Source organism: Clavelina lepadiformis, chromosome 1 (genome assembly GCF_947623445.1).
Source record: "Clavelina lepadiformis chromosome 1, kaClaLepa1.1, whole genome shotgun sequence".
NCBI classification, from domain to species: domain Eukaryota; kingdom Metazoa; phylum Chordata; class Ascidiacea; order Aplousobranchia; family Clavelinidae; genus Clavelina; species Clavelina lepadiformis.
In genome coordinates, this window is record NC_135240.1 from 26,553,124 (window position 1) to 26,571,435 (window position 18,312).

Here is an 18,312-nt window from a genome sequence, read left to right on the forward strand (position 1 = left end):
GACATATGATATCTGGTGATCATTTTTCGTTTACCAAACTGTACAATGGTCACAATAAACGAAAGCAGCTCCCAGTTCCAGCAGCAAGGTCTACAACGCAACAAAAAAATCACAAGCAAATAATGGCGCACTTCTGATTTGTTGGCGCCCAGTTTGTGAGACCAAGAGAGAATTTTTTTTTTTTTTAAATTTTATTTGGTGTTGTTTTAGAGATAGAATAGACTATAGCCTTTGTCACAGTTATCGCTAAATGGTAAAAGAGCATTTTAACCTAATTACAGAAAAAAACGTTTATCTCATGTCTTTCTTTTTTCGTCTTTCGTTTTTTGTTGTGTTGTCTTTCAAACGATACACACAGTTATAGAAGCTCTTCAGTAATATTTTTTCCAAAAAATCAAGTTTGTCTATGTTTTAACACATTTTGTTTTCTTTCAATAAAACTTAAACGATGTCTTTCAGTTAGCCGTAGATAACCCATAGAATTATTTACGTTCGTCTACTCTACGGCGTTTGGACTTATTTCGATATCTGGTGTCCATCGGTTTATCATCTATTCAATTAATTAATCTCTTTGTGACGTGTTGCCCGGGTTCTTTGTCATGTGCTTACTGAAAAAAACATTTGGTCTATTTGTAGAAATAGACTACATCCACATCAGAGTCAACCGTGTGCGATACTTTAATTTAACGCTGTTAGCTAAATCGTTCATCATTGCTGACGGCTATTCACCTACCAATACGGCGTCTGGGCGTCAATGGCGCTTTGGCGCGTGAATGTGCTTTCATTAAAAGTCCAAGAGTACTACCACAAATGCAGCGTATGCTTTGAGTAAAACGTTTTGAGGACCAGAGTTCACATTCCTAATTTTGACGTAGTGGTTTATTTCCACAAACTCATTCAAAATAGGCCGGAATTTAGCATATTTCACGTGCCTATAGCTTAATTTAGTATATAGTCCACAATAGTAGCGTTTCATTTGACATTATAGCTTACCATCATTTTTAGTTTGCAAAGATAATCTTGCCAACTTGTAGCAAATTAAAACATTTAATCTGGCCGCAAGATGACACTAGTGCGCAATCGGTAGAGAGCACACGGAATAACCGTGTGGAGAAGGCGTATTGGTATTGTAATATTTTATGGTACTAGAGTTTAGACTCTAAACTTTAGAGTCTAGACCAGGGGTGAAGCACCTATTTCCTGTCGCGGTCCACTTTGTCATTTACAGCTGAGTAAGCCGGGTGCACGGCTTTTTGGTCATACTATGGAATCTTGCTCGCCTGTAATCTAACCTGTAACATTTTACATAATAATTAGCATTCAAGCGCAAACCGCTTCATTCGGCAGGTTTTTATCTGCTCCCCCGGGTGCAAAAAATACATCGGGTGAATGTGGAAATCTATTGAAGACATACTGCTGCGACTCAATCGTACTATCAGCTTTTGATATCGCATTGCGCCAAGATTAGAAACAGATGAAAGAAAGTTTAAAACTGCTGGTATCGCCAGAATGCTTCGCCATGCAAGAGCGATTGTCCAACCGATTTGCGGGCCGGACAAAATTCTTTTCTGGGCCGCATGTTCGTCACTTCCGTTCTTGACTAACAGGAACACCGAGTAATGAGAAGATTTCTCGACAGTACTCGGTGTAATTTGGAAAAAGTTCTTGACCACGATTACTTACAATCGTAAACGCCAGACCAAAGCAACCGCATGTCACGACGAATCCGAGTTAGACTGAACATGGCTGAGTTGTCTTGAAGTAGACAGATTGCTGTCAAATGACGATGAAAGCGACTTACAAGCCAAAAGACGCTCTGGTAAAACTGCAGCGTTCCAAACATTGCAAAAACATTGATTTCTTGAATTGTGACGTGTTTTCGAGATTGCAGTACCGCAGGATTGTTTCTATCAAAGGAAAACGAAAAGAATTTTTAAAAAGAAATAGTAGAGATCGGAATATGAATATGAATGAATATGAATATATGAATATTCAGGCCAATTTAAACTCATTTCAGTAATCAAATCATCACCTTATTCCTGCAAAAGCTATTGTCAATATGACCATACTTTATAGGACGTATTTATCATAAAAAACATTGAGTTGTGGCTTTTACTACTAAGCTTCTATAGCATTTGGTTTCTAACTTTGTTGGTTGAAACAAAAATCTTATATAAAATTCTTGAAGCGTTTATCAGGACGTGAACCAGTTTCAAAGCGAAATTTATTGAAAGAAGACAAATAAGTTGTTTTTACGTAAGAAACGTTTCTCATTTTTGAATACCGGTATACTTGCCACTTTTGATTATAATCATTCAACTTTTAAAATGTCGCGGTTAAAACCGGCACAACAAACAACCGACTGCGCTTTCCTCAAAAAGAACTCTGCATTTCCCCATGGAAGAGTTAAGTGTAGTTTAATCGTAACCTGCGGCGCTCTGTAAGCACTGATATATCCTACTGCACATATGTTCATGATTGGTGCTTTCTACCTTTCGTGATATGAAATAAACCATCAATTTTCTATGCTTATATCTTTAGTTTTATGTTGATGCATACAGTTTGTGAGTTGGAGACACCAAAGGCATTGCCACATCAATTAATCCAGAAACTCGCGTCATTACCGCCCAAACGTATGAAGGTTTAAAGTTAAACTGTAAAGGCTATAAACGTGAGGGAAGGAACTTTAGCCTTGGCTAGGCTGGAGTTTGGTTTACGCCACCAGTATCCGGACTATCTGATACCTTTCATTGTTACGGTTTTTATGTTTGTACAAATGAGACAGTTGTGCGTAAAAAGCGCTGGTGAGTTTCTGGTCAACGCTTTGGTTATTTGTCGACTTTACTTTCATTTCTAAAAAGCGGTACCGGTGCAGTAGATGATGATCAAGCTCAATACTCAGTTGTATTGAGCTGGTTGTCTAACACTTTCTCGCAGAAAACAATTTCAGACGTAACAACCTCATGACGTGTTTATTGACTGATTTATTAAGTTGCCAAATTGAAAGACGAGTACAGAGCAGCAGAGAGAGAACAGAACTTTGTCAATCTCACTCTCAGATAACGTGCTTATGCACAGGTAGCCTACATACTGTATAGGCGAGACGACAACACTTCTACGCAATTCTCGCACATGACACGACAGCACACAAGTGAAACAATGGGGTATTAGGACGATATTTTTGTTAAAATTTGCCGGTGACAGTTGGGGAAAATATGCTCAATCCGCTGGAGTCCCGGCCAAAAGCCTTGGGAATCGGTTTAAGTAAAGAAATAACCCACACAGGAAAGAGATACCAAGGAGTTCTTTGTGTATAAGCAATACATTAATACAACGATGCATAAATGCGCCCGACGTAGTAATAAATAAGGAATCGTCATTAATGATTAATCTGTAAGCGCTGGAAGTTACAAAATTCTTTGCACGAGTTGACTTGAATGAATCCTCGCCGCTCGAGTCCTGGCATAAAATTTTCATCTTTGTACAAGTCGTTCATACCTTGCTCAAATATATTTTATCAGTACCGAGCCAGAGAACCTGGTTGGCGTAATTACGAGCAAGGCACTGTAACTACTTAGCTACCCTGCCAACCTTTTTGTGTCTAAGCTTATCTTTCGTATCACAGGCTAGCAGCGGGGACTTTTTATGACGCAAAACGAAGTTTTATGAACTTAAAGACAAACAGAGAAACAATTGAGTAAATGTATCGTCAAACTAGTTGTACATGTAAGCAGTTTAGATAAAGAGCATTAACATGATTATGCGATTACTTATGCTCAAAACATTTCGGTAAATGTTCGCCCGTAATACAAAACTCACTGCTATTACACCATATTCAACCTGCGTTTTGGTATAACTCCCCAAGGCATGTTAAACACCAGCAAGAATAATACGAGATATCATGAAGTTTGCCACTACGCGATAAATAGCGTATTTTATTCGTTTGTAAGTTCCGTCTTGTGAAGTTTTCTATATTTCCATTTTTCGGCTTACACACATGCAAGGGCGACTTACATTTTTTTGTTATCTAAACGTACTTTTATTTGCGATTTTTGTTTTGTTGGCCACAGTACATCGAAAAAAAATGTCCTCCCTTTTTCTTACGTCTTTTGTATCATTGCGTTAGACGTTAGAGAATAGACGACTATATTGCCACGACTTACTCTACGGTTTCGTCCCAGCGGTCAACTGGACCATACAATCAGCGAAAAGTATAAAGGTGGCGTTTGAAACGAGGATAGTGAGATAGAATCTGGACGTACAGAAAGAGCCAACATCGGAAACTCAGTGTAGTAATGATACAATTTCTTCTTTTTATTCATATGATAATCTTATGCGAGCTAAAATTTCGCTTTAGTTATTTTCCATTCTCGGTGTTTAGAATGCCATCCGCCAACGATATTGTGATGGCTGTTGTTAGAATGACTGAACTACACAATTAGACAGGTCATCGGTAATAGGCATTGGTTTTTGATACAGCTACAAGGACACTAGAAAATGCATCTCTGTTGATCTGTGATGTCGTCTGAACGGGTCGCAGTATCTAACATCAAAAATACCAATTTCTAACGATAGGCCATAATTTGACTGCATTACATTGATCCTGCTTTGACGTGAGCATTAGGCTATGTTATACTTGTGCTGAGTCATGTTTTCTAGTATCGGAAAACGTGACAATATGGAAAGGAAGGTGCCTTTGCTGCAAGCATGTGCAGGTACATTCTACAGTTTCGGAGAAAGTGCTAGTTATAAGACAGTGTGGCGGCGGCGCAAAGAATGGAAGGAAATTTCATGACATTGGGTTCTAGTAATCCCAGTTGGTGTTTTTGTTTCTCTGATGACGAAGGCAGACGTTGTCACAAGGAAAAGGCAAAAGTTTTTATGACGGTTCCTCTGAAAGCAACAAGTGCTGTCCAGACTGACAAACTGATCAAACAGACACCGGTGTCATCCATCGAAACACACCAAGATTGGTACATTACATCAAGTGACGTCAGCATGAGGGTCTAGTCCAGTATAATTTAAATCAGGATTAAAACATTTACAAAGCGTAGAGGATCAATTGCGCCTTTAATGTGAGCATGTAGAAATTCTTCACCGGTGCTAATTTATTCTTAGCGGCATCATTATCTTTTGCATGCGAGATATAAGTCTATTTACTCAATTGCGCATGGCACATTAAACCAAACAGAACGGAATGTGTTGACAGGCAAAACGTCTTACAGCTTGCTTGGCCAATTGCTTGTTAGTGTGTGAGGTGTTCTAGTTCTTTTACAATCTCTTACAAGGAATTCTCATAAGAATGAAAGCAGCGCAAAAAGTAGTTTTCCCAGTTTGATGAGTCGAAACATAAGCAGGTATGGTCTGTGGTGAGAGTCAAAACGTCTTCTGTAATTGCATATCAGATAAGAACATTAGCAATAAACATAATTGTTCACTCTACAAGCACCGAGTAAGTTTGAGGTCGAAGCGATGGTTGCCGAAGGCGTATCAGGTCTTTCAACCGCATCAAGAGTTGGCTTGTCTGTCTATACTGGTTCTATTTTTTTACACGTATCAAGTGTTGAATTTTTTTTAGTTTGTTTGAAAAAACATGACTGGTGTTATGCCATTCGACGCTTTACGCACGCGAAATTGTTGTTAAACCATTTAAGCATTAGGACTGAGTTCAATTAACAAGCAGTACAATGGTTTTGACCTCACAAAAGTGCTCTTTTAGGTCATCTCTTATTTTGTGATTTTTCTATACAGGAAAGCAGAAGCAATTGTTATGCGTTCTCCCCCGATCAGAAAATGCTTTCTGTACGTATTTTTCGCTCTCGTCTCTATCACCAACGTCATGTGGATAGTGTCATCCTATTGGCTGAATCGGCGATTACGTCATAACGCATTCAACGTAACATACAGGGAAAATGTGACGTCAGCGATGTCGGTAACAATACGGATAACGGTTTTGGCGGAAAAACCGGTTTGTTCCGCCCCGGACAAGTTGGTGGGCGTGATGAAAATGAACATGGCTGAAATGATCAAGACCTACCATGACCTCAACGCGAGCGTCTCGACCCAGTCGACAAGATCAGGCGGTTTCGCCTTTGAGCCGGATTCCTGTAAACCGAAGCTCTCCGTCGCCATCATTATCCCGTTCAGGGATCGCGAGGATCATCTGAAAACCTTGCTGGGCCATCTGCATCCGATATTACTCCGACAGAACCTAAGGTACCGCTTATAAGTACAGGGTCTGTGTGTAGAGTTATTGGACGCATGTTAAGAATTAGCGAGAATTACTCTCCTGTTTAGCAATGGTTTAGATTAAAAGTCCTTATATCTTATCAGAATTATTACTTTTTCATCACAATTACGATAAGCATGCTACCAGTACCACGACCTTTTAATAATACAGTACATTCGCTTATTGTTGTAACTTACAACTTGTACCACATAGTTGATTGCAGTTGGATTTCAGGTTTCAAGTGTTCGTTGTGGAGCAATCTGGAAATGGGACATTCAATAAAGGAAGGCTGATGAACACGGGCTTCTTGTATGCCAAGAATGAAGCAAAAACCCATTTCGACTGCTACATCTTCCACGATGTTGACATGCTTCCTGAGGACGACAGAAACTTGTACAGGTGAAAGATTCGACACCTTTTTAGTTAACTCAATAACTTGAACTTGGCAAAGATCTTAACGTCAAAATGCACACTAATTAAGAATGCTGAATCTCCCACGCAGTAAAACTCGACTTATCAAACCATAGCCTAAGAAGGTGCAACACGAAAATATTTTCCAACTGATATAAATATGATTTACGGCAGGGGTCGGCAACCTTTTGTGCACTGCGGACCGGTTTAAAACTGAATTTTTTTCGCGGACCGGCCTTCAAAAAAATTGTTAAACTATTGTTGCAGCCATTACACATTATGATGTAACAAATACGTTCATTATGATGTCCTATAGTTGGGATAAATCAACTAAAGCGGATTTCCAATACCTTTTTGGTTATAAAATTTGACAACTTTATTGCACTACAGACATGGACAAGTAATGCGGCCCGGTAAAGATCGGTACCGGGCCGCGGCCCCGTGGTTGCCGACCACTGATTTACGGTGTATTGGTTATTACACTTTTATGCGTTTATCCAATACAATAATTGCCAATAATAATAACATTTATTGGCGCTATGTAGGCCAAAGTCTTTTATATCACAATTGAATAAAAAGCAGTTAAAACGTCAAAAGCTTTATGAATATTTTAGTGAATGTATGCATTAAATTCGTGGAGATGTTGCTACTTTTAAGTATTGGACCTGAAAACCCTTTTATATGCACTGTGTTGATTAGAAATATTTTTAATCTAGTCAATATTTTATAAGAATTTTATTAATATTTCCCATGTAATGACGAATAGTTGTGAAACGGCTACCAACCGGGTTTACCATCTCTCGTGCTCCGTCAGTAAGTTCAACTACAAACCTCTCTGCTGCGGAATGACGGTCGGCGGGGTTTTGTCCTTCAGCGAAAACCAATACATAAAGGTAATTTTTGAACTCGCTGTCACACCTTATTCTTTATGCTTTAACGCCTGACAGAGATAGGCTTTTCATGAAATTTGTGAACATGGCGACTTGTTTTCTTTCACATCCAAGATGCCGGGCTGGGTTTTGAAGGTTGCGGTAATATATGTAACCTACAGACGGCTGAACAACAATACGCAGGGCCTATTGGAGAAGACAATGATACGGAAATGCGGTTAAAACGTTTCTCTAAATATAGGTCTAATATGAATATAACGCTCTTATATAGACTATTGTAGGAAAATTGGTCTTGTAAGAGGTGACCCTTGGGGTATAAGCAGTTCGACATTATCATTTTAATTTTTCGATATTGGCGTGGTGGACGCGAAAAAAACAATGGCGGATGATATTAGCATATAGCCGTGGAGGGCAACATACGGCCCACAACGGGATTTTGAGCGGCCTGCAGACAGTTTCCGGTCTTACATGATAATGTGGCCCGCGGCCACAGTCTGCCGCAATCGGCGTTATAACCTTAATAAATTCATTAAATACTGTTTTTGGTCTCTATGCTTTTAAACTTAAAGTTTACATTAAATACGATTTATTCCTTGCATAGGTGGATAAATACGCGATTTATGTATCAATTCAGGAATCCGGCCCGTCAAGTACTTTATTTTCCCATGTTGGGCCGACTGTGTAAGTTGCCCGCCCCTGACAAATAGGCTAACGCATGGAGAAAACTGACGAAACCAAAAAGATTTAAAAAGTGGACGAAAAACTGAAAACAATAACGATAACAACTTTCTAAAAACGACCAGCACATACAACGAATTCCAAAGTAGAAAAACTAAAGACAATGTTTTCGACATTAAGTTGCTGAAAATTAACCGAATCGCTATGTGTAATGCGGCGAAGTATGATGCAGTATAAACTGCTTTATGTCATGGACGTAATAACGGCTTGTTTTATACCTGTAGCTCATATATAGCATATTTATAGGTCATTGCTAGTTTTATAAAGTGATCATATTGTGCAGTTACTTAATGTAATTAACTTTTATTGTGGGCAACACCGACTAGAACGATAAGTTTTGTGGTCGGGATGAGTGCAAGCATAGCTTTGGTCACCAAAATAATAAGAGATGATATTAACTACGTCAGAAAGTAGCGACAACGTGGCATTCAAGATTTTAAAGGCGTAGGCTACAGCATTCATTTCTCAGCACTCGCCTTTACAATCACTCGCCTTCTTACCAAACAACTTGTTTAAATAAGGAACAACTACAGTAAAAGGATATCTTTCGCAACAAAAGACTAATGTGATAGATAACAGCGTTTAAGTTTAGTATCTCTGCTGGCTGTAGAAAACCAGTACCATGACTATTTTCATGCGGGTTTAAAACCGTCTTGGTTTCGTTATTTTTTACAGGGTTTTTAGAGCTTATAGCAACTTTTGCTTTATTTATCGTCCTCGCCGCGAGAAGGACGGAAAATTAAATGATTGAATAAGTGTAGGCTACTTAAAATAAGACTATTTGCGCGTCAATTTATGTTTATAGCAGCGCATGGAACAAAATAAACAAATTTTATTTTAATCTCAATCCAAGTCAAAAACTAACCTCAAACTTTTTGACATACAAGTCTGCAAACAAACTATCAAGTTTAGGTTCCGTGATAGTTGGTTTTAATCACGCCGATGAGGACAACCTTCGTTCAACCAATCAGATACCAACACTGCCCTATATGACATATTCTATTTAATCATATGTCGTCATACTGGGTTCGACTTATTCATTATATCAGTATACTGTTTATGGATTAAAAATCAACTTTATTTAAACTAGTATGTGTCAATATTTATATATGCTAGATACTATACAAGCTAACTACTTTTCAGGTCAATGGTTTTCCCAACGACTACTGGGGATGGGGCGGCGAGGACGACGACATGAATTCCAGAATTAAGCTTCAAGGATTAAGAGTGGGAAGACCTGCTCTCGGCCTTTGCAGGTAATTGGACGAAACCATTATCATGTGGGTGAAACCTTTATAACAGATTGCTGGTGGCAGTGTAGTTTTAATAAAAAAACTAACTATTAAACACGACCTGGAAAGAAAGAGATTCTAACGAAGTGAACGTTCTTCCAGGTACTATATGATAGAGCATGAACGAGACCACTTTAATCCTTATACCGAAAATGTGGTCAATGACCGGGTAGCCGTGGCAAACCAAAAGGCTAAAATAAGCGGACTAAACAACCTTAAAACTAACACTACTAGTGTCACAAATCGTCCACTGTACACTCACCTATACGTGGACGTCGGTCCGGTTGGTGAATGACGAGAATGCACGTGCTATTTATTTGATTACTTATTGGTTCGGTGGCTGCACTTCAAGAAAGGGGACTCAAGTTGAAAGCAAATGGTGTGAATTTGTGCGCCTCCCAGGTACTCAATGATCGCGCACGCAAGGGACAGACTGAACCCTTATTCGAAAGACGTCGTCAACAGCCGCGTCGATTTCTACTCGGACAGTTCAGAGAACAACGGCCTGACCAACCTGAAGACAAAGTTGCTGAAAACGTCACGTTTTTCTCTTTACGTCAACTTATTGGTCGACGTCGGACTACCTGGGCCTTGGCCTTGATTAAGTACCGTCAGAAAACATCAAAAATTTGAAAATTTTTCTCGCCTGTGGGCTTTTATTATCAATTTGCTGGTTTCTTGTCAATCCCTTGCGTAACATGCCACCGCTAGGAACATTTGTGTCGGTTACCATGGAGCTATATGTGGAACGTGGAATCTCTTCGACGTAGGGGTTATTTATCATTAAGAAAAATGATTCACTTGCAACTGCACAGATGAACCTGTGTTTGTACAATGCGACACCGGCATGATGTTTTGATATTATTAATATTACTCAAGCCTGCGAACTATTAGGTACACATTTCTGCGTACGTGCAATACTCCTTATTTCGTAAATAAACGACTCAAAAGCTTCAGGTGCTCTGTTTGACGTTGAACCTTAGACTGGCTTATTTTTATCCAGCCTATTTCATTTAGTTTGCAAATGTCCAAGTAGCGAACCGAAAATCGAAGTTTAAGCTACCGTTGCCCAATCGTTTAATGACAGTCTTTTGCGCGTCTGAAGATTTCGATAAAGTTGGCAAACCGGTTGCATTATATGGCAGGTGGTTGAGTCGTTTTTAAGCTGTATATTGCGGAATGTCTCGAAGACTAAGACAGGAAGATGTTAACAAGATTCTTTGAAAATACTTCACAAACCAAAAATACCTTTCCAACAAAGAATTAGTATAAAATAAATTAATTTGCGGTTTTGAGTAGGCAAACAAAACGCGTGACAACGATCATGGCGTAAATATAGGCTGATAATAAAATTCGATTGGGCTTAGATGCGGTTTTTCATGATTCTGTCAATAACGAATGTAAAGACAAGTCGCAGTATGAGTCTTTAGGATAGTTAGCTTAAGCCTATTCGCTTAAAGCCGCCTTGTAGCCTAATAAAGTCAACGATCACAAGCATCGTCAACTCTTTGTATTTGAAAGTTGGCTTACTTGGTCTCAGATTGCTGGTAGCATTAACGTCGGTTATTTTTTCAAGTGAGGAGATTTCTATTACACCAATAGCTACCTTGAAATAGAAGCTGAAAACCGAACAGTTTCCGACAATCGGACAGAAATTTTGTGAAAAATCTGGCCAGGACTATGCAAAGTTGTAAGTCGGACCGAGCTTTTCGGGTCGGGTCAGGTTCGGGCTTAAGTGTGAGAAAAAAATCGGGTAAAATTCGTAAATAATAACCTACGCAAAGAATGAATGGCTATTCGTTCTTACATGTTTTTACCCCGGATATATGCTTTTAGCAATCTCTCGCTGCTCGGGACCAGGTTCCACGAAGCGTTTGAGACTCCGGCTTGCTATTTGGGAATCCTACAAATATTGCATCATGATTTTCGTGTCATTAAAACCAGGTCGGCTTACGATGGTAATTCGTTAAATTTATCATTTTAATCATCTAAATATTGTATATTATATATAAATATTTTATTATTTTAAATATTTTATTATATATAAATATTTTAATTATCTACATATTGCATCATGATTTTCGTGTCATTGAAACCAATTCGGCTTTCGATGGTAATTCGTTAAATTTATCAGCTTTTAGTTGTGACGTTAGGTTACTTAGCAGAGAAGTTACAGAAACCAAGATTAACGTTGTTGAAGTATGTTTGTTGATTACTTTCATGTTCGGCCTAGGTCAAATTTTATTGCAACCTTTCTATCATTTTTAAGAAAAATAAAAATCTTGTGCACTAGGCCACAGCTATGAAGATCGTGGACTAGCCTATATACTATACCATATTCTTTTCATGTCGTTTGTTCTATAGATTTCTACAAGCACCATATAGCAAAATATTTTCACTTTTGGAAGTTGCTCCGCAGAAGCTTTTTAAGCTAGAAGATTAATTTATCAGAAAAATAAATTAAGCCGGTAAGTTTGCTAAAATTTTTAATTTGTTTGATGCGAGAATTACTGAATTAAGATTCTAAGCCTAAAATTCCCGCGTCTTATACTATCTCGCCCAAACTGCGCAATGCACAACAATTTTTGGGTTTTAGGCCTTAAAACTGCTAACGAACGCCTTGAAACGAAAGGTATTCACACATTTAGACGTGCAATAGCTGTCAATGTATGGTGTACACTTTTAAAACGCCGTGTACAACGATATTTGGAAAGACCGTTTACAACGATTTTGAAGCGCCGTATACACTGCCTGTTATAAATTATATTGATACCATAGTAAGCATATTGATAAGTGGTCGCAAACAAAGGAATGCGATTAGCCAGAAAAATGAAGACGTAAAAGGCCTACTAAAAGATTTACAAGGCTTACAAAAATTGAGTTCCTGAGATGCATGACCCAATGGTGTCCGCCCCTGAAATAAGCTGATGCAGTAAAAAGTATCTCTTCACCAACATAACAAATTAAGCCTCGCGTATAAAACGTGGTGAAATTCAAAATACAGCGTTAAAACTGTCACGATACCTTCCTGTTCAAACGCTCAATGTAGAAAACATCATTCCCTTGGGTAGTTCCACAAGTCGTACGTTTGCAAGAGGCGTTGCGCACCAATCGGTGAAAAGGAGCAAAAATTACTTATACGTTTATAAAAACTTGCACAATTTGGCCTACACACAAGCCCTGACTGACGTATAGAAGTCAAACGTAACTGCGATATAAAATTAAAAAGCAAATAAATTTCAAGTACTGCAATGCAGAGCCTTCTGTGCTGTATAAACATTTTAACATACAAAACTCTGAGCATAGGTTATTTGAGCGAGTGTGTACAGCCCAAAGCTTACAATGTAAAAAAAACATCCTACACATAAATAGAAATCTTACGTTCCTAAACAAAGGTATTGAACAACAAGGACAAGTAACTTCAAATGCTATAATTTCGTGGCATTAAGGCATGAGCTACTTCACTTGGGCCAATGGCAGACCGGGTCAAATAGCAACAAAGCTTGCTTGTGTAGAGCGTCTCCAAGCGGGTGATATTCCGGAAGCGGAAGCACAGTTGTATAATCCCATAAATTAACAAACAAAACGTCAGCATCTTTGAACATTCTTTTCAAAATAGTTTCTAGTTTTAGGATTTGCCATTCCTGGGGCCATTCTGTGACGTTGAGGCCTTTTATTATAATTCTCGTCGCTGAGAATTTCTTTAAATGCGTCTTGATTGAATTTCTAATTCCTTCCAGTCTGTGAACGTAAAATGAAGGTTCGTAGTTAAGCAGGTGCAATCCGATTGCGATGTAAATATAAACATCAGGCCCTCCTGTGTTTATATTATCTATTACATCACTTATGTAAGATCTGTCGCTCGGCGGACCGGGTAATTGCAAAGGTTGACCGTGTGTTCTGTGGTAAAAAGTAGTGTTTGTTTTCTCGTTTCGGCCTAATTTAGGATTGTGTTTGTGGGTGATGTTATTGAAACCATATTGCACCAACGGAATGTCTTTCACAGCTTCATTGAAAAACTGATGGATTGTCGAATCTCCTAACATATAAATTATTTTGTTTTTAAAGCATGGCCTGGCTTCTTCCATCGACTGGATCATTTCAGTTTGTTTAAATGAGATCCACTTTCCTTGCTTTAGATACCCAGTTGGCCAAAGAACATCATTGTTCTTCTGATAAAGATCATAAATATCAATGTTCTTTTCCATTACTTTGATCTTTGCTCCGGATCCCGATATTTGATTAAGTTGGCCGTAATCCTTGGGCATATCCTCTCGAAGAAAAGCCAGATATTGTTTTGATAGCTTTTCGATTTTAGTGTACAAAATAGGGGAACAAACCCCGGACGGCGGAACCGCGCAGTACCAACGTTCTTGATTTCTTGGATTGCTGTAGTCACACAGAGTCGTGTTTTCATACCTACGGTATTTGCAACAAAAATGTAACAAATAAAGTAAAAACAAGCAATCACAATCTTTTATACGTAAAAAGCTAATGATAATATTTCAAGTATTTATCCTGCTTATGGGTCTAGCTCCTTAATGGGGTTTCTATGCGACATAGCAAAAACACTCACTTTTCCAAATCGTTCAAATGCATGTTGCATTCAACGGTTTCGTCTGTAGTTAATCTTGACACAAACATCAAGCCTTTATGGTCGGGGAGAGCAGAGAACTTAATCCATTTGTCTATGCCTTCAATCGACAACGCAACAGAGGTCTTAACTTCCAACGTGAAAGTGCCGGGCAAAAGTAATGGAACTTGCAAGGTGTATGATCCATTGAGATGATCTTGAATCTGGCAAGGAATTCCATCGACAACTTCACCATTCGATCCCTTCCGGATCAATCGAGCTCGAAAACAGTCTCCTCCATACTCTTTGCTTCTGTTAAGCATATCCTTAGCTTGAATATGGGCGTACAAAGTATCCCCGACTCCATATAACTTTTCAGACTGGACGGAGAGGATTGACGTTTTCCAAGTATAAAGATCAGGATCATGAGAAGGGTTTTTCACCCGATATTGTTCCAATGATTTCATCAAATGGGGAAAATACTGCATCCAACTTCGTTTAAGTTTTGTGAAGGTTTTCACTGGATGTCGTTTGAGCGGCAAACCATTTGTATCTTTATACACAAGACCGTAGTAAGTAGATCTTGGGTCGGTAACTTCAGTTCGGTTTCTTAGATCAATTAAAGATGCTCGATCGGTTACAATATTTGAACTTTCAGCGAGTAATGACTTAGAACTTGGCATTGACCTCTTCAATGTGTCCATTCTTTTTGCATTTTCATGAAAATGAAGATGTGTTTTTTCTAAAAATCTTGTTAACCGCGCCAGCAAAATCAGCGTACAGACGCTTAAAACTATCAACCCGCTTCCAATTAGGACAAAGCAAGTTGCGCGTTTTCGCATCTTGTAACTCTAAACAGCAAAATTGAAAAGTTAGTGAACATTTTCTGCTGTAAATGTCAATTAGGTTGTCGATAGATAAAACATTTACACAACATTCGGCTCTTAATTCCGGGTTGGGCTGGCACAAAGATTAAGAATCTTTACCAAAACTATAAAGTCTTTAGACGCTGTTTCTTGGTTAAGTTAATCCACTTATTATACGTCACTTCAAAGCAGGCTGCCAAACCAAACGCTATAACGGCCTTTCCTCAAACACCAACATTTGACTCGTAAAACAAAAGACACAGCAGTAAGCAACTACATCTAGATTCTAGACCAGGGGTTCTTAAACTTCTTTGGACACGCCCCCATTGACAGTACCGTAAAAAATACGCGCCCCAACTCATTGAAAAATAAAAAAAGCATTAAACAAAACAACAATTTATTTTCAATTAACATTCATTAATGTGAAGGATGTAGTTGTTTTTGAGAAACCAAACGTTTAATTCGAGGCTTTGTAGAAGATAATGCACATCTTAGGTCGGATTCACAGTCAAGTTTGTTCCTAGGTTTTGTTTTCATATTGACGAGTGTAGAAAAGTCACTTTCGAATAGGTAAGTGGATGAAAATGGAAGAAGTGTACGTATAGCCACACTCTTATACTGAATATGCGACAATATTTTGCCCAGAAATCAGTTAGTGGCATTGCTTCAAAGTCGTCTTTTGCGGTGGAATTGCGCTTCATTTCCAAGAATTCCTCCTGCAAATCGTCCGAAAGAATGCCCTCGTTAAGCCGAAAGGGATTCCTTGTTATTTTCCATTGTGGAAGTTTAGTGTCACCCAAGTCTGGGAAATAGCGTTCGAATTCCTGTTTTAAAAGTCGAAGGTGGGTTTCCACTTCAGTCTTAAGCTCGCCCTCCAATTCAAATCCTTTATTCTTGAGTGCAGTATCTAAGTTGAGAAATGAAGCTGCGTTTCCTTTTTGAACTCGGCGATGCCACAGGCCCAGCTTCGCCACGAAAGCATGGATGGCAGCGTAGTCATTGATACGGTAAGTACTCTTACCTTGCAAGAGCAGATTTAAGCTGTTAAGGGCCTGGAAAATGTCTGCGAGGTATTTCAACGCCAACTGAAATCCCTCTGATGAAAATGGCCGAAGGAGAACTTGTTTCCTATTAGCTTCAAGAAATAGCTGTAGTTCATCTCTCATTTCATACACGCGGGCTAACATTTTACCTTTTGATAACCACCGAACAGATGTATGAAACAACAAAGTCTCGTGATTGGAATCCATGTCATTGCACAGCTTGGCAAACAATCTCGTATTGACAGCACTTGTTTGACAAAGTTGACGGCTCGTATGATTATTGCAAGCTTATCTTTCATGGCAGCAGATAAAGTCCTGGAGGCCAGGGCCTCTCGGTGGATCACGCAGTGAGATCCAACTGCATTGGGACTTTTCTGCTTCATCCTTGCAATAAATCAATTTCAAGATCCAAGCATTCCTGGGGCATCATCAGTGCAGAGACCCACAAGTTTCTCCCATTCTATACCATTGTTGTCAAAAAACGTGGCGACAACAGCATTTCCTCTTCTATTGAACAAGATCCGACAAAACGAACATACGCCAACAACTGAGACGATTGGGCAACATCAGTTGTCTCATCACATTGAATGGCAAAAAAGGGTGATGCATGCATCTTTTCAAGAACTTGAATCTCAATATCCTTTGCGAGCTCATCGATGCGTGTTTTAATGGTGGAATCAGAGAGAGGAATTTTCGCAATCTTCTTGCTGTTTGTCTCTTCAAACACAAGAGTAGTTGCTTTTAACATACAGTCATACACGGTTTTAACAACGTTTCGCCAATGTTGTGGGGTTTCTTCTCTTGAGCAATCATGTGGGCGATTTCGAAAGACGCTTCTACTACTTCCGCAGACGATGACTGGCGAAAGCACTCACTACTCGCAATCTTCATTGTTTTGAAAGAGTCCTTCTCGCTTTGAAAAAAAGCCAAAGGTGTATCTTGATGGCCAGGGTGTTTCGTTTGAAGATGACGCTGCAAACGACTTGGTCTCAAAGCGTCCTTGCTTAGCTTTTCTAAGCATATCACGCATTGCGGTACGACTTTTCCGTTCACTGTGGTATCTATCAAGCCATACTTCAGATAATTTTGGTCATACTTTCTCTTTTTTCCACTCATTTTGTGTCAATACAATTAGTTTAATTACTAAAATACCTGGTTATTAAATCAATACTAAATTTAAGTTTTACTTCATTTTACGGTTTTAATATTGGCTGACGTTGTTTTTACCCTATTTAAACCGGGTGAGCGACATTACTATTTTAACTATGTGTGGCCGACACTGCACACAAATTTTCAATTGTTAATTACTCGAAAATGATACGTCGTAAACTGATCGGATATTTACAGGTTAGTAGCAAAAACATCTGGCTTCCTGTATACATCATAATTGCAAAATTAAAGAAAATGCATTTAGTGTAAATTAAGTATTTCTACAAGTGATACATTTGTAAAAGTGTTTCTTGTTACGCCGCCCCCCGTTGTGCGAAAAACCAGCTCACAGCGAGAAGAGAACACAAGAAAACAGTTAGTCGAGTTAGTAGTGCGTGAATGAGTAAATGAAAACAATACGCTTGAATGCGGAGAGAAAGCAAATATTATGACGTAACAATTGACGTATTTCAGAATCCAAACTTCAAAAATACAATTGCCCTTGTGACACACTTTAACATTTTAATAAAAATGAGCCTATAGCGAAAGTCAAGAAAGCATGTTTAGACATAGCTCATATAATAAACAGTTTGTCATCTCTCGCGCCCCCTTTATGAATGTTACATGCCAAATGAGGGGGTCACCACATTGTTAATAATGTTGTCTCACGCACAAGCTGCACATGCACATGTTTCATGCCGCCGTACCAACCCGGCTGACCTAATCGTGGCTGCAATTAAGTGTCTCTCACAAACTGCCCTGTTATCATTTAAAATAATGTTTCTTTGTCTGTGAGCGCGTAGGAGCCGGCAAAACAAAACCAATTTCCAGAACTTTTAAAGCAAATTTTCTTAACCTGGTGCCCTTTGGTGCTGAAATTAATTTTAGGGGGAGTTGATAAGTGGCAAATACAAGGCAAATATTGAAGTATCACCTTTTCTGCTTTTGATAAATTAACGGCAGTAAAATATGGAACGAAGACGTAAAGTGATACGAGACACTGCTCGACCACAATTCGGATAACTCCACGTGATATTACATTGACATATTCAGCGCATTGAAAACAAGTTTGAGGAAGGGCATATGCCGGCGAAGAGAGCTGAGTAGAAGCCCTGCTTCAA

General features: G+C 38.9%; 3 protein-coding genes across 7 annotated transcripts; 1 reads left to right on the forward strand and 2 right to left on the reverse strand.

Moving 5' to 3' along the window:
- The first annotated feature begins 4,135 nt into the window (after window positions 1-4,135).
- Window positions 4,136-10,516, forward strand: LOC143468297 (beta-1,4-galactosyltransferase 2-like). 5 transcript variants are annotated; one of them, XM_076965432.1, is made up of 6 exons: window positions 4,136-5,357; window positions 5,752-6,216; window positions 6,464-6,628; window positions 7,407-7,533; window positions 9,412-9,524; window positions 9,663-9,946. In XM_076965432.1, the coding sequence occupies exons 1-6, from the start codon at window positions 5,338-5,340 to the stop codon at window positions 9,853-9,855; spliced, it is 1,083 nt and encodes a 360-aa protein (XP_076821547.1). In that variant the 5' UTR covers window positions 4,136-5,337; the 3' UTR covers window positions 9,856-9,946. The 5 variants fall into 5 exon arrangements, with proteins under 5 accessions (XP_076821547.1, XP_076821572.1, XP_076821539.1 ...); XM_076965457.1 differs by having other exon boundaries at window positions 9,412-9,548; window positions 9,663-9,784; XM_076965424.1 differs by lacking the exon at window positions 9,663-9,946 and adding an exon at window positions 9,963-10,516 and having other exon boundaries at window positions 4,137-5,357.
- Window positions 10,517-12,302: 1,786 nt separating this feature from the next.
- On the reverse strand, window positions 12,303-14,978 carry LOC143468072 (NXPE family member 3-like). Its single transcript, XM_076965085.1, has 2 exons — window positions 14,137-14,978; window positions 12,303-13,979 (listed from the first exon to the last, which is right to left on the reverse strand). Exons 1-2 carry the CDS (start codon window positions 14,973-14,975, stop codon window positions 13,022-13,024), a joined length of 1,797 nt encoding a protein of 598 aa, XP_076821200.1. The 5' UTR covers window positions 14,976-14,978; the 3' UTR covers window positions 12,303-13,021.
- A 554-nt stretch (window positions 14,979-15,532) lies between these two features.
- Window positions 15,533-16,186, reverse strand: LOC143449775 (protein FAM200B-like). Its single transcript, XM_076950102.1, has one exon. The coding sequence runs from the start codon at window positions 16,184-16,186 to the stop codon at window positions 15,533-15,535; it is 654 nt and encodes a 217-aa protein (XP_076806217.1).
- Window positions 16,187-18,312: the final 2,126 nt, after the last annotated feature.

Excerpts from the sequence above, each read along its gene's own strand:
- LOC143468072 (XM_076965085.1), bottom strand. The coding sequence starts at position 14,975 with ATGCGAAAACGCGCAACTTGCTTTGTCCTAATTGGAAGCGGGTTGATA. Across the intron at positions 13,980-14,136 it reads CATTTGAACGATTTGGAAAA|GTATGAAAACACGACTCTGT; the intron begins GTGAGTGTTTTT and ends CAAATACCGTAG.
- LOC143468297 (XM_076965424.1), top strand. The coding sequence starts at position 5,338 with ATGAGTCGAAACATAAGCAG. Across the intron at positions 5,358-5,751 it reads ATGAGTCGAAACATAAGCAG|GAAAGCAGAAGCAATTGTTA; the intron begins GTATGGTCTGTG and ends TTTTCTATACAG. Across the intron at positions 6,629-7,406 it reads GACGACAGAAACTTGTACAG|TTGTGAAACGGCTACCAACC; the intron begins GTGAAAGATTCG and ends AATGACGAATAG.
- LOC143449775 (XM_076950102.1), bottom strand. The coding sequence starts at position 16,186 with ATGTTAGCCCGCGTGTATGAAATGAGAGATGAACTACAGCTATTTCTT.